Here is a 12,823-nt window from a genome sequence, read left to right as displayed (position 1 = left end):
TTTTATCTTTGCACACCAAATATAAAGTTGGATTTTTGTAACAAATAATATTTATGTGTATAAAAAGGACAATTCCAAACAGACAAGCAAGATATTAAATTTGTAAAATATACCCAAGTATTAACAGTTTTAATTAAGTTATCTAATAATGAAGCTATTCTGTGTTATTTCAGAAACACACTCTTATATGCCATAAGATGGGATTCAACAGATATGGTCAGTCTATTTCTGGATGAAGGCATTGACTTTTTCGTTAAAGATGTGTTTGGATGGACTGCGTTACGCTATGCTATTGAAGGCACAAGTAAAGGGTAGGTGTTTGCACTGTAATGCTAGCAAACACTAACTTGCAGTTCAAATTAATCCCAAAGTCTTCATCTTCCTCTCATAATGTATTATTGTTGACTCTAGGTTGTTTTGGAATAACAGTGAATATCCAGTATGCAAAATGCATACCATTAGAATTAGAAATGAAGAAGTGTTTCTTTATCTCATGATTTGGTTTTGTATTGCTGAAGACTGAACCAAGTGCCTCATTTGTGCTGGGCAGTTCTGTAAATGAACTATATCTCTGTGTAGAACTTTCTGGAACTTAGAAATTATGGACCCTAACATTTTCCATTTCATCCAATTATAAACCCTATACTTTATATATTCAGATGTTTCATATTCTAATTAGCTGTTTTAGTCTTCAATTACAGTGTTGCAGAAAATTGTGTTTCTTCCTCTGGGGGGCTTTCTTCTATATATTATTTTTGAATCTTGAAAAAATGTACAGGTTTCCGGATTCCTTAATTCCCAGGAGGAATACTCTCTTTCACAAGACAGGTGGAGCAAGAAGAGGACATCTAGTCCTTCTTTTGTTTTTATGATTCTGTTGCTGCACTGTTGCTAGTCACACTTGTCCTGGAGATCAGTAGAGCCTGACCTCTATGACGAGGCTGCCTTTGTTGAATCAGTTCTCTAACGATTTATGGCAGTTCACATTTACACTGAAAAGTTACAATATATTAATTGAGCTGTTAGTCCCAAAGTGACAGTGCTTTCCTTTGGCTGCTGGGCGTTTTAGCTTGTGCCACACACATTGCTACCTATTTGACCATTCTCAGTTATTCAGAACCTTCCATGGATCCACATGTCATTTTAACCCTAGACCTTTTTTGTTTATTAACTGTGAAGAGTTTGTTCATCTCTTTTGGTAGAAAATGTGACTAGGGATCATTGTAAGCTGTCATGAATGTTTAAATCATGTTTCAGGGAATATCACAAATCTTTATTCAGTACTACTAGAACCAGACCCCTTTGCATTTTGTGCAGCATCCTTTCCTAGGTGCTATGAGAGCCAATATTATCATTCTCTGAGTGAGTATTTGTCAGCCTTAGTCTGTATTTAAGAGACCTCATTCACATTATGTTCCAATGGAATCCATGGGTAGGATAGGATTTTATCTTGGAAGGAATTTGGACACAAACAGACCAATCAATCTTTCTAACAAGGATCTGCAGGTTCAGAGCTTGATTCGGTACAGGAAGACTGGAAGTAATTAAGTGAAATTTTGTAAAGTGTTAGTTTGAAGTTTTTGGTCATTGTGTGTTTGATAATAGCAAACAATCATTTTATTTAGTGGAAAGAAATCCCATGATAAAAAGCTTATATTTTCAAGTTGTTAAATAGCTCATTTTTCCCCAAATGATAAGACAAAATTACATTGATAGCTGTAATTTAGAGGGCTTATGATGTTAAATTCTAATTATCAAGTCATGAAGCTTAAAGTCTCCTGGAGGAGGGGTGTCAAGGAGTGATCATTTAGATCAGATTGACCTGTAAGATGGTCAGTGGGGAACTTTCTTGATTGTTGATAGATGTGGGAAGACCCAGCCTAGGAGTAGCATCATTTCCTAGGCAGGAGTCTGTTGTGGAATATTAATTTAAGGTGTGTTACCTTTGTTTATGCTGTGAAACATTTGTTTTAATGATGCAAAGTTGTGTTGCATTCTTTTATGTTGCATTTGTTTAACTCTGTGAACCTGTGTTACTTTGCCTGTCTAAAACACCTGATGGTCTAATAAAGAGCTGATTGTCCAATAGTTAGGCAGGAGAAAGGACAGGTGGGGCTGGCAGGCAGGGAGAACAAATGGGAGGAGAAATCTGGGAAAGAAAAGATAAGGGAAAGACAGAGAAGGAGAAAGATGCTAGGAACCAGCCACCCAGCCGCAGAGCCAGCCATGGAATAAGAGTGAAAGTAAGAATAACAGAAGTTAGAAAAGGGAAAAGCCCAGAGGCAAAAGGTAGATGGAATAATTTAAGAAAAGCTGGATAGAAACAAGCCAAGCTAGGGCCAGGCATTTGTAAGAAAGAAGAAGCCTCTGTGTGTGATTTATTTGGGAGCTTGGTGGCAGGCTCCCTAAAGAGCTAAGAGCAAAAGAGTAAAGGAAACCACCAACAATAATATTCCTGAATTGTATAAGAATAGTGTATGTGAGGAACGTGCATTGCATTCCCTTGTTTATGCTCTTGATTGTGGATATGATGCAACTACCTACTTTAAGTTCCTGCTGTCTCAACCTTGCTGTAATAATGATTACCATTGTGAGTCAAAGTAAGTCCTTCTTCCCCTAATTTTCTTTTGCCAGGCTGTTTTATCACAGCAATAGAACTGAAATTAGAAAAAGATTTCATGTTTTCTAGATAGCTATAATAACTGAATATAAGCTGTGAAAAGAAATAATACATTGGGCTTTACTCAAGTATGGTAATGCCTTTGATATTGTCTGCAGTATTCTGGAAAATTCAACATAGCATAAATATGTTTTTCATATCAATACTAAAATAGAATTTTTTTTTCACTCGGCAGTAGTCGAAAGATTCTTATGGACTATGAAATAAAGTTACATATTAAAAATAAAGATGGCAATCCAGGTAAGTCATATGACAATGAGAAGTGAATATTAAACTCATGATTATCGCACAACCAATATAAACCAACACTGTTATTACATGTTTTCTAAGCATATACAATTGAAACTTCTTCCCTTATTTTCAGTATTTTAATTTAGGCAACAGCACTCACATTTGTTGCTCTAATTTTAAGTTATCTCCCATTAAAGGTTGTCTTTTTGATATGTAGTTATAGTAACCTCACTGAACATATTTATTTTTTTGTCTATGTTGAGACATTATTTCAGTTATCCTGTCATGGCTTCTATCTTACCGTGTAGTTGAGGTTGGTTTTAAACTCCTGATTCAAACTGTCTTAACTTCTCAGTTGAGGTTAGAGGCATGCAGTGCACACTCAGCAGCTTTCTTTAATAAATTATTAAATTGATATTACAAACAGATGAGCAGTTTCTTTCCTGAGTTAAATTCCAGCTAAAGTGTCTTCATTCCTAATGGCACATGATTTATGTTTTCCTGTATCTGTTAGTATTGCAAAGCTTCAAGTTTCAATTCTTAATTAGGCTCTCTATTTGTCTTCATTGTCTCTGTCATGGTAGAGAATAGGATGTATAAACAACCCCATCATATATATATATATATATATATATATATATATGTGTGTGTGTGTGTGTGTGTGTGTGTGTGTATGTAGAGAGAATATCATTCAGAATGTGAAATTTGTTATCCAAAAATCAAATTGCTGGCTTGTTTTTATTTAAACAAATAAAATCAGCAAATATTATAAACATATAACTCCTGACTTTATTGGCATAAGACTATATCAGAACTATGCATAACATAGAATGTATATGTAAATGTACATTCCTATATGAGCTTCTAATTTGTAGAAAACTTTTAAAGACCCATGCTACTGGAATTGCAACTGAAACTTGAAGCCTTCCTGAAGAAACTTTAATATTATTATATAATATTATTGGATATAATAATATTCATTATTAAGTAGATGCTGTTCTGGAAAACAATGAACATGGCAGATGAAGACATATACTAGAGTGTAAGAAAAAAACAAGTAACATGTTTCATAAGAAGAGAGTTTATATTTGTAGTGGAGTAGTAGTCAGGTGGGAAATTTGTACTGAAATAAATCCTTGTGAATATGGACAAGAATGTGAACATGAAGCTGCCAACTAAAGGAGAGAGATAGAGATACGCATAGAATTCTATCAGGATGACAAATGGGAAAAAAATGTACAGTGATAACATGTTTTCCATTGGAGGCTTAGCAACAAGGAGTTGCCAGAAAGCTGGAAGAAACAGAGATGTCAATACAGTCATTGTTTCCCCACTTCATATGTAAAGTAAAATCCGCAAGCAAAAATCTGTTGTAGTATACACATTTAATTAGAGATATCTGCAAAATTCCATCCTTATTAGTCCCTGCTATGAGTGTTTAAAGTTCTCTCTGAATTGATAACAACCTACCTGTCTGTGTTGTTTAATGTTAGAATAGCTTTATTTAAACATATCCCTAAAAAATCTATAAAAATCTATCAGTTTATACTACTAGGTTTCTTTACAATTCTTCTGATCTGTAGCAGCTGCTACAAAGTTTGCATTGAAAAATTTCATACATCTTGAAACCTCTTTTCATTTTTCTACTTTGGACAATAAGTATATCTGTCATTGCATATTCTCTAAATAATTAATATTGTATTAAAGCTAATTAATTTATAAGTATTTTCTAAAATTAACATTTGTAAATTTTTTTGTTTTCTGTGGAATGAAAATAACATTTATGAATTTTGAAGTCTGTTCTTCATTTAATATGTACTTGGGCTAGTCTTTTATTTACAAATATATCTCATCTGTACTTCACTGTCTTATTTACATAGATAGAGACTCACTGAGGATTAAAGTTAGATATTAATGATGAAAGGTGTTTGATCATTTTTTTCAAATCTCTTGGTTTTGATTTCTTGTTTCTTTAATTTTCTATGTAATTAATATTAAAAAGGATTGTGAGGTTTTCTGGGAAATGGATTAGAACATTTTTATCTAGCTAGTCTTTGATATATATATATATATTTTTTTTTTAACAGCACATGTTTAAGCAGTCCCAGCCCAAGGGTATTTACTATAGTAAATTTGAAAAATATAGAAGAGCCAGAAACCAAGTAAACATGGAGAAGCAAGGTAAGAGCATTGCATTATACCGAGTGCTTCTTTGACAATGAAGGAGCCAAGTGTCCCTCTACACAAAAGAAAATCAGTTATGAAACATTTATGAATTTATAAATTTATATTAAGTGACAATTATTTGTATATCTCAAATCAAACCCAGGTTCAGTAGATGGCAAGAAATCATAAAAATCCAAGCAGAAATGAATGAAATATAAATAAAGGAAGAGTGGGGATATCAGGGTTTTATTCATTTTATGAGTGCTAAGACATAAGGAATAGTGAAGTCATGGAAATGATGATTAGGAAAGGTAGAGGGATGAGAATTACATGAAGGAAAATGAGGTAGGTATATATAGGGGATACTGTAATACCCATTTATTTAGAAAAAGAAGTCTCAGAGTATTAAATATGTGGGGTAACTATAAATGAACCTGCTAGTACCGCTACGTGTTTCAGAGGCACAAGTAAATATCACTCTGCTTTTTTGTGATGTGCTCCTCAATTCTTAGGAAGACAAAAAGGATACAAGAACCAGGACATACAGTGCTACTTTTTACATTACTTGAGCATAATTATGTATGATCTTCTCTACATAGTTTTGATACAGTGTCATACATTGTAACTACTTCTCAAAATATTACCACACAGGATAGAATACAGAAAAATACACATAGATTTAAGTTCATTAAGAGAATATCAATTTGAAAACATACAGACACTGCTTCAGAGAATGTTTTAAAAACAGAGGTGATGATCCAGAGGAACAGAAAAAGAGACAGACTACAACTTACATAAACTTGGAGTTAATGCTGAGGACATAGAAGAGAACTCATTTCAAAAACCCTATATTACCACTGTTGCATAGATGACCATTAATGAGATGGAATGAGGTAAATGTTAAAAGCCTCTGTCACTCACTCCCTGTCTACAAACGCGGTACAGCAACTATTGGGGTTATTAGAATCTTAAATCTCAAATATTCACATGGGCAAAGCAAGCTCAGATACTCTGATCTTGAGTAAGACCTAGCTAGGGAGCCTCTGTGGGTCCCCACAGTGGTTATTAAATTGGCATGAATTTAAAATGTTAGATATAATTAAGTATTTATAATTTTATACCTGCATTTCCTCTTTGAAAGCTTAGTTATCTTTTTCGTGATTTTAGTTTGATAAACAAACAAAAACACACTCACCCATTTTATGAAGTTAAAATCTGTTTATTCTAGCTGGGCGGTGGTGCACAGACCTTTAATCCTAGCACTCAGGGGGGCAGAGCTCAGTGGATCTCTCTGAGTTCAAGGCCACCCTGGTCTACAGAGTGAGATCCATGACAGGCACCAAAACTACATAGAGAAACTCTGTCTCAAAAAAAAAAAAAAAAAAACACAAAACCTATTCTACATATTGTTGGTGGTCTATGCCTATATCTGAGACAAGCGATTCCTTTATCAAGGGTCTTGAGGGATCCTGTATAGGAAGAACTTGTGTATTTAGTTATACGTGTGCTTTAATTGCACTTGATAATCCATTCTGTGAGTTGACTACTAGAAGTGATTTGAGTTCTAGTTTGTATTCTATCACAGTGCCTCTGGTCATTCACAGTATCTGGTATTTATATGCTGGGATTTATATGCTACAATTTGGTGAACTGCATCCTCTTGTCTTTTCCTAACCTGCAAATCTGTTTGACAAGCACACGCCTTTAATCCCAGCACTCGGAAGGCAGAGGCAGGCAGATCTTTGTGAGTTTGAGGCCAGCCTGGTCTACAGAGCGAAAGCCAGGAAAGGCACAAAGCTACACAGAGAAACCCTGTCTCGAAAAAACAAAAAAATTAACAAACAAAAAATATCCAGTGACTTTCACAAACATTTATTACCTCCATCATGTTCATAGTTCCTTTTAGGTTCATTTGATTTTTATCATTTTAATTTGATATTTTCCCTTCCAATTAATAGTTAGTTATGGTTTTGGCACTTAGTTTGTGTACTTATTTAGCATCAGGAGTGGGAAATTGTCTCGAGGGCATTTCACATGCTATCCATATCCTTAACCATTGAACTAAAAACACTACTCATTATTTAGTTTCTCTGTGACCTGGTTACACATAAGAAGCACATGTTCCTGACAATGCAAATGAATTCCATCAACATAGGTGCAATGAAAAGAAAGGTCAATTTGAAAACATACAACTTACTCATTCTATGCAGTACAGTCATATCCTATTTGATAATATAATGACAGTGTGTTGTCACAAAGGGATCTCGTTTATATTGACACTCATCAATTGATGTTTTTTCTGTATTGTTTTCTAATCAAATTCCAGGAGATACTTTTAAAGCATTCTGTGAATTAAAGATTACATCATTGCTATAGATGTTTATTTACCTCAATATTATTTTTCTCCATTTTCATTCATGCCACTCACAGTCAGTGTTATCCTCACATTAGAGGGTCTGCTCAGCTGCACAGACCATCAGCCTCTATCATATATCATTGTCCATACTTTAGGTTCATGAAAATGTCACTATACAAATTATTTTGACATATCATCAATGTTTTAGGTATAGATACATTTTTATTGATTGTTTTGGGCACAAAAAGTAGTGTCTAATATTATGACAGTTTCATGAATATCTAATATTATTGTTTTTATTCTCTGTGTTGTTTGGAGGCCTTGAAATTCCTCCATGATTTCTACATGTTTTATTTTTTATATTTTACTTTTGTTTTTTGCTATTTTCTATGACTTGACTGTTTGCTCTTAACTCTTTCTCATCTGTTGTATATTTCCAAATTGATTTGCTTCTCATTTAATATTTCTCTACCTACCTTACTACTACATTTTGACTTATATCTTTACTGTAATTCATAATTTATACTTTTGTCTATTTTTGTTTAATATTCTCTTTTCAATTTATTTTCAGTTATACTAAGTATTTTTCTTTTTTGTTGATACCTGACTGTGTAGATGAACATTTAGCATATGTTCATGTTTGAACATGGAACACTTTATGATATGGGTTGTGTATAGAAGTTCTTGTTATTGTGTGTATTTTTTACATCAGTAAATCTCCATTAGAAGTATAAGCTTAACTGAGCCTCAAAATAAGAAAACCAAAAATGTATTTCATAATAACTTACTTTATCTGTTGTTGCAAAGACTTCTAGTATAGAAATGTTATTTCTAGTTTATTTTAACTATATAAATATTGATTGATTTCAGCAGAAGCAGATATACATAAAAAATCTCAAAGGAAATGAGAGTACTCAGTTATATGTATGTATTGTTAAATTTGAATTTCCATTTATTATATATTTTTATAAACAATGTACACAGGCTAAATTATGTCTTCTTCTAGAATGCATCATCATGAATAGCATTAAGATTAAACTTTTATTTTAAAACATTTAACTAGTTAGGAATATTGAATTTTCTCAGCTATTATCTACACTAACTCAGAGCTAAAAATTTCTCAGATATTTGTTCCTAATATTTTTTTCTTATTATCCCTTGTATGTCCCTTCATTTTCCCCCTTTATATTCTAGAAACGGGGGAGGGGGCACGGGGGAAGGTGATGGCGCACGCCTTTAATCCCAGAAACAGAATATTCCTAAGCACGTGAACATATGAACAATGTGGCTCTGATGTCCTGTTGTTCTGCTCCTGATAGGCATCCAGACTTTTTATTTCACTGAAAAAAAAAACAGTAGATCAAATCAAAATAATAATCACTGGCATGAACTCAGTTTAGAGTATAGTAGATGTGATTCTAGTTAAAATACACTATGTAGGCATCTGACACTGAACTTGTAATTTGCAGAAAACTGTTAGAAGGACCTATTGTGGGGATAGAGTGATCTGAGCTTGAGTCTCAACAAAGCCATTCAATTCCTTTGAGATTGAATAGTCTTTCAGAAGTTCTTGCCATCAAAGCAGACATAGAAGTCACAGCCAAGTTCTGCTCATTTCCTTACCCTTGACTCATTTTCCATATATGGAATATCTAGGCACTATCAGAAAGTAAGGCAATGAGTATTACAGACGTGTTTATGCTTTTCTTTGATAAAAATAAGTAATCAGAAAACACATCTTAAGTGATTAAAACAAATAATTCTGAAGCTATAGCATTATTGAAAACTACTGAAAATTATTCAACTTTTCTATTACAGTGAAAATCAGAAAAAGTGCAGATTTATATTCAGGATAAAAACCTTTCCTTCTGAAGAAAGACTTTGAAAGAACAGTGTCATAATGGGTAAAGTAAAGAGAAATAATATCTGTTTATCATATAAGTCTTTATAATCCTAGATGGATGAGGGAACATGCATTTAGAGAACCAAGACTATTAGCAACATACTCGAAAACAGACTTCACCAGGAAAGTAATGTGATTTCTTAATTTTAAACAGGTATGCTTTTTAATTTTTTTATTATGAAGAAATTTTTTATTCATTTTACATAGCAACCAAAGATCCCTCTCTCTTCCCTCCACTGCCCCCCAGCATTATCCCCCCAATCCATCCCCTATTCTCTCCTCTGACAAGATAAGGCCTGCCATGGGGAGTGAGCAGAGCCTGGTACATTCAGTTGAGGCAGGTCCAAGACCCTCCCCCTGCATCTAACTAATGGAAGCAGATACAGAGATCTACAGCTAAGCACCAGGCTGAGCTCCAGGAGTCGAATTGAAGAGAGAGAAGAGAGATTCTATCAGCAAGGGGCATAAAGATCAACCAAACAAAGCTAGTGGGAACTGTAGCTGGAGAGTTTTCTTTCTGGGTCCCGCCAAGCCCTGGCAGTCCCTTAACCCACTTATAAAATAAACATACAGAGGCTTATATTATTTAAACTGCTTGGCCATTAGCTCAGGTCTATCATTGTCTAGCTCTTACTCTTATATTCAGCCCATTTATATTAATCTAAACTTTGCCACATGGCTTGTGGCTTACTGGTACCTTACATCTTCCTTGTCCTGCAGGCAGTCTCCTCCTTCCCTTCCTATTCCCTTAATTCTCCTCTCTGTTAGTCCTGCCTATACTTCCTGTCTGACTACTGCCCAATCAGTGTTTTATTTATTAACATATTTGCCATAAAGAACATCCCACACCAGGGAACTCATGAACTTTAGACCCACAGCTGTGGAGCCTTCATGGGACTGGACTAGGCACCCTGCATAAAATGATATGCTTTTATAGTAAGAAATAAATTTATTTTACTGCATCATGATTGTAAATCTTCATGGAACAAACCCACTGCTGATATCTGTTTTACTAGGATACCATGACAGATCTTCACTTACCAGCACAACTAACTTCAATCCCCAGGCATCTTCTAATTGAAGGACGAAAAGGTAAAGATTATGTCATCAGCAAGTCATTTCAAAGACTTTTTATTAAAATTGGGGGAGTAACATATTTTACAAGAACAAAAAGTTGCATATAAAATGTTTAGTTAGTAAGGAATATAACTTATTAGGTTGTAATACACTATTAATCTTGTGAGTTTCCATTAAATTTTAAGTTGAGAGTATCATGATGAAAGCTCAAATGTAACTACATGATGGAGTGTTTGTTATCCGAGGAATTCCAAAGAATAAGCTAGTGGTATGGAAACATGACTGAGAGGTAGGAAAAGGGTGTTATAATTTTTGCCTTATCAATTATAAAAAGACATGAAAGATTGGAGGACTGGGTCTTAGCATAGCTTCTTTCATTCATAACAGATTATAATAAATGCCAATGTTAGCCAAATATACTCACAATTTAATATCACAAATAATGTTGCTCCTTTCATGATACTGATATATAAGCCAAAATGAGAACATCAGGTAGAAGCAAGGGATAATAAACAATGTCATCAGCATTTTAGTTTCCTGAGGTTCCATTTACTAAATGTTCTGGTAGAGCCTTAACTATTACAATCCTATTCAGAAAGCTCTCTCCTGTGTCAACGAGTTCAAGTATATTCCATACTTTCTCCTCTGTCAGATTCAGGGTATCACATCTTATATTGGGGTCTGTGATCCATTTGGAGTTGAGTTTTATGCAGGGTGAGACAAAAGAATCTCTTTTCATTCTTCAAAATAGAGCTATGAAATTTGACCAGCACCCCTTGTTGAAGATGCTGTCTCCTTTTCAATGGCTCTTTGTCAAAAACATATGCATGTAGAAACATGGGCTCATACCTTGTTCCTCAATTCTATTTTATTGACCAATGACTTTGTTTTTAAACCAGTACCACATTGTTTTCAGTGCTATAGGTCTATAGCATAATTTGCAATCTAGAATGCTGATACCTTTATACATTCATTTATTGTTCAGAATTGTTATGGCTATCCAGGATGTCTTGTGTTTTTGTATAGAAATTATGATTAATTTTCTCAACCACTGTGAAAAATTGCATAGGAATTCTGATAAGGATTGCATTAAATATATAAAATACTCTCTTAGTAGCATGGCCATTTTCATAATATGAATCTTATCAAATCTTGAGCATGGGAGGAATTTTCATCTTCTGAAATCCTCTTCAGTTTCCTTTTTCACTGTCTTGGAGTTTTTATTGTGCCAGTTTTTCACTTCAGTATATTATAAGACATTTTATTTTCTTTGAGGTAGCTGTGAATGGAATTGTTTTGCTTACTTCTTTCTTGGTATGCTTGTCATTGTGTAGAAAGGCTACTGATTTTTTATGTTAATTTTGTATTTTGATAATGTAATGAATTTATTTATATGTTGTAGGAGATTTCTAGTGGAGTCTTTTGGGTTTTATGTATAGAATTGTATCATCTGTAAATAAAGATATTTTGATATTGGCCTATATTTGGGGGGGCAGGTGTGTCTCTCCTACTAGTTTTGATATCTGGGTATAATAGGGACTTCATAAAAAGAATTTGAAAAGATTTTTTCATTTTCTATTTTGTGGAGTGATTTGAGGAGTATTGGGTATTATTTTCATTGAAGTTCTGATAGAATTATTTGCTGAGACCATATGGTTCTGGACTTCTTACTGAGAGATTTTAAATTAATGTTTATCTCATTTCATATTATTAGTCTATTTAAACTGTTAATTTCATCTTTATTTAGTTTTGTAGGCCACATATATTCATCTGTTTATTTTAGGTTTTTTCAGTTTGGTAGATTTTAAAGTATGTTGTGATTATCTGAATTTTCCAGATGTCTGATGTAATGTTTGCCCTTTTGTTTCTATTTTTATTAAATTTGAATCTTCTCTCTTTACTTTGTTTAATTTGGCTAAAAGTTTGTCAATCTGTTTTTTCTTTTCAAAAGAACCAACTAATTCTTTTGTATTTTATAATTTCTGTTGGTAAATTTCAAACCTTATTTTGATTATGTCTTTTCATTTTCCTTTTTGAGTGTTGCTTGATATCATTTTCCCTAGGCTTCTGGATACATCATTAATTTATTAAATTCAAATCCCTTGAATATCTGCATGTCCTCTTAGTATAGCCATTGTGCCTTATAGATTTTTTTATGATGTGTATTAATATTCATTCACTTCTAAGAATTTTAAACTTTATTCTTGAATTTAATTAACTATGTTTAGTGGGATCATAACCTTGGAATCATTTAGTCAAATACTTGGTCTTATTTTTACATGAATATTATGTATACTTATGACACAGCTTGGCTACAGCACAAGTAATATGATAATTGACTATATTTCCAAACTCCAGTAACTTTTCCCCCAGAGAAATCCTACATTAATTTACCAGTTTAGTTCTATAT

The 12,823-nt window shown here is 33.5% G+C and overlaps 1 protein-coding gene across 7 annotated transcripts in view; it reads left to right on the top strand.

The window, feature by feature from the left end:
* The window catches only part of LOC143272959 (uncharacterized), a 28,635-nt gene that overhangs the window by 6,220 nt on the left and 9,592 nt on the right, over positions 1-12,823 (top strand). For 2 of the 7 annotated variants that reach the window (XM_076570287.1, XM_076570284.1), the window contains exons 5-9: positions 174-311; positions 2,856-2,920; positions 4,999-5,092; positions 9,391-9,490; positions 10,353-10,428. In XM_076570287.1, coding sequence (XP_076426402.1) covers positions 174-311; positions 2,856-2,920; positions 4,999-5,009 — 214 coding nt within the window. In that variant the 3' untranslated portion in view covers positions 5,010-5,092; positions 9,391-9,490; positions 10,353-10,428. Of the gene's footprint in view, positions 1-173; positions 312-2,855; positions 2,921-4,998; positions 5,093-8,303; positions 8,358-9,251; positions 9,338-9,390; positions 9,491-10,352; positions 10,429-12,823 lie in introns of all 7 variants that reach the window. The other 5 variants (XM_076570289.1, XM_076570290.1, XM_076570285.1 and 2 more) reach the window with 5 other exon arrangements.

Source organism: Peromyscus maniculatus, chromosome 4 (assembly GCF_049852395.1).
Source record: "Peromyscus maniculatus bairdii isolate BWxNUB_F1_BW_parent chromosome 4, HU_Pman_BW_mat_3.1, whole genome shotgun sequence".
NCBI classification, from domain to species: domain Eukaryota; kingdom Metazoa; phylum Chordata; class Mammalia; order Rodentia; family Cricetidae; genus Peromyscus; species Peromyscus maniculatus.
This window is presented reverse-complemented; position numbering and strand designations above follow the sequence as displayed.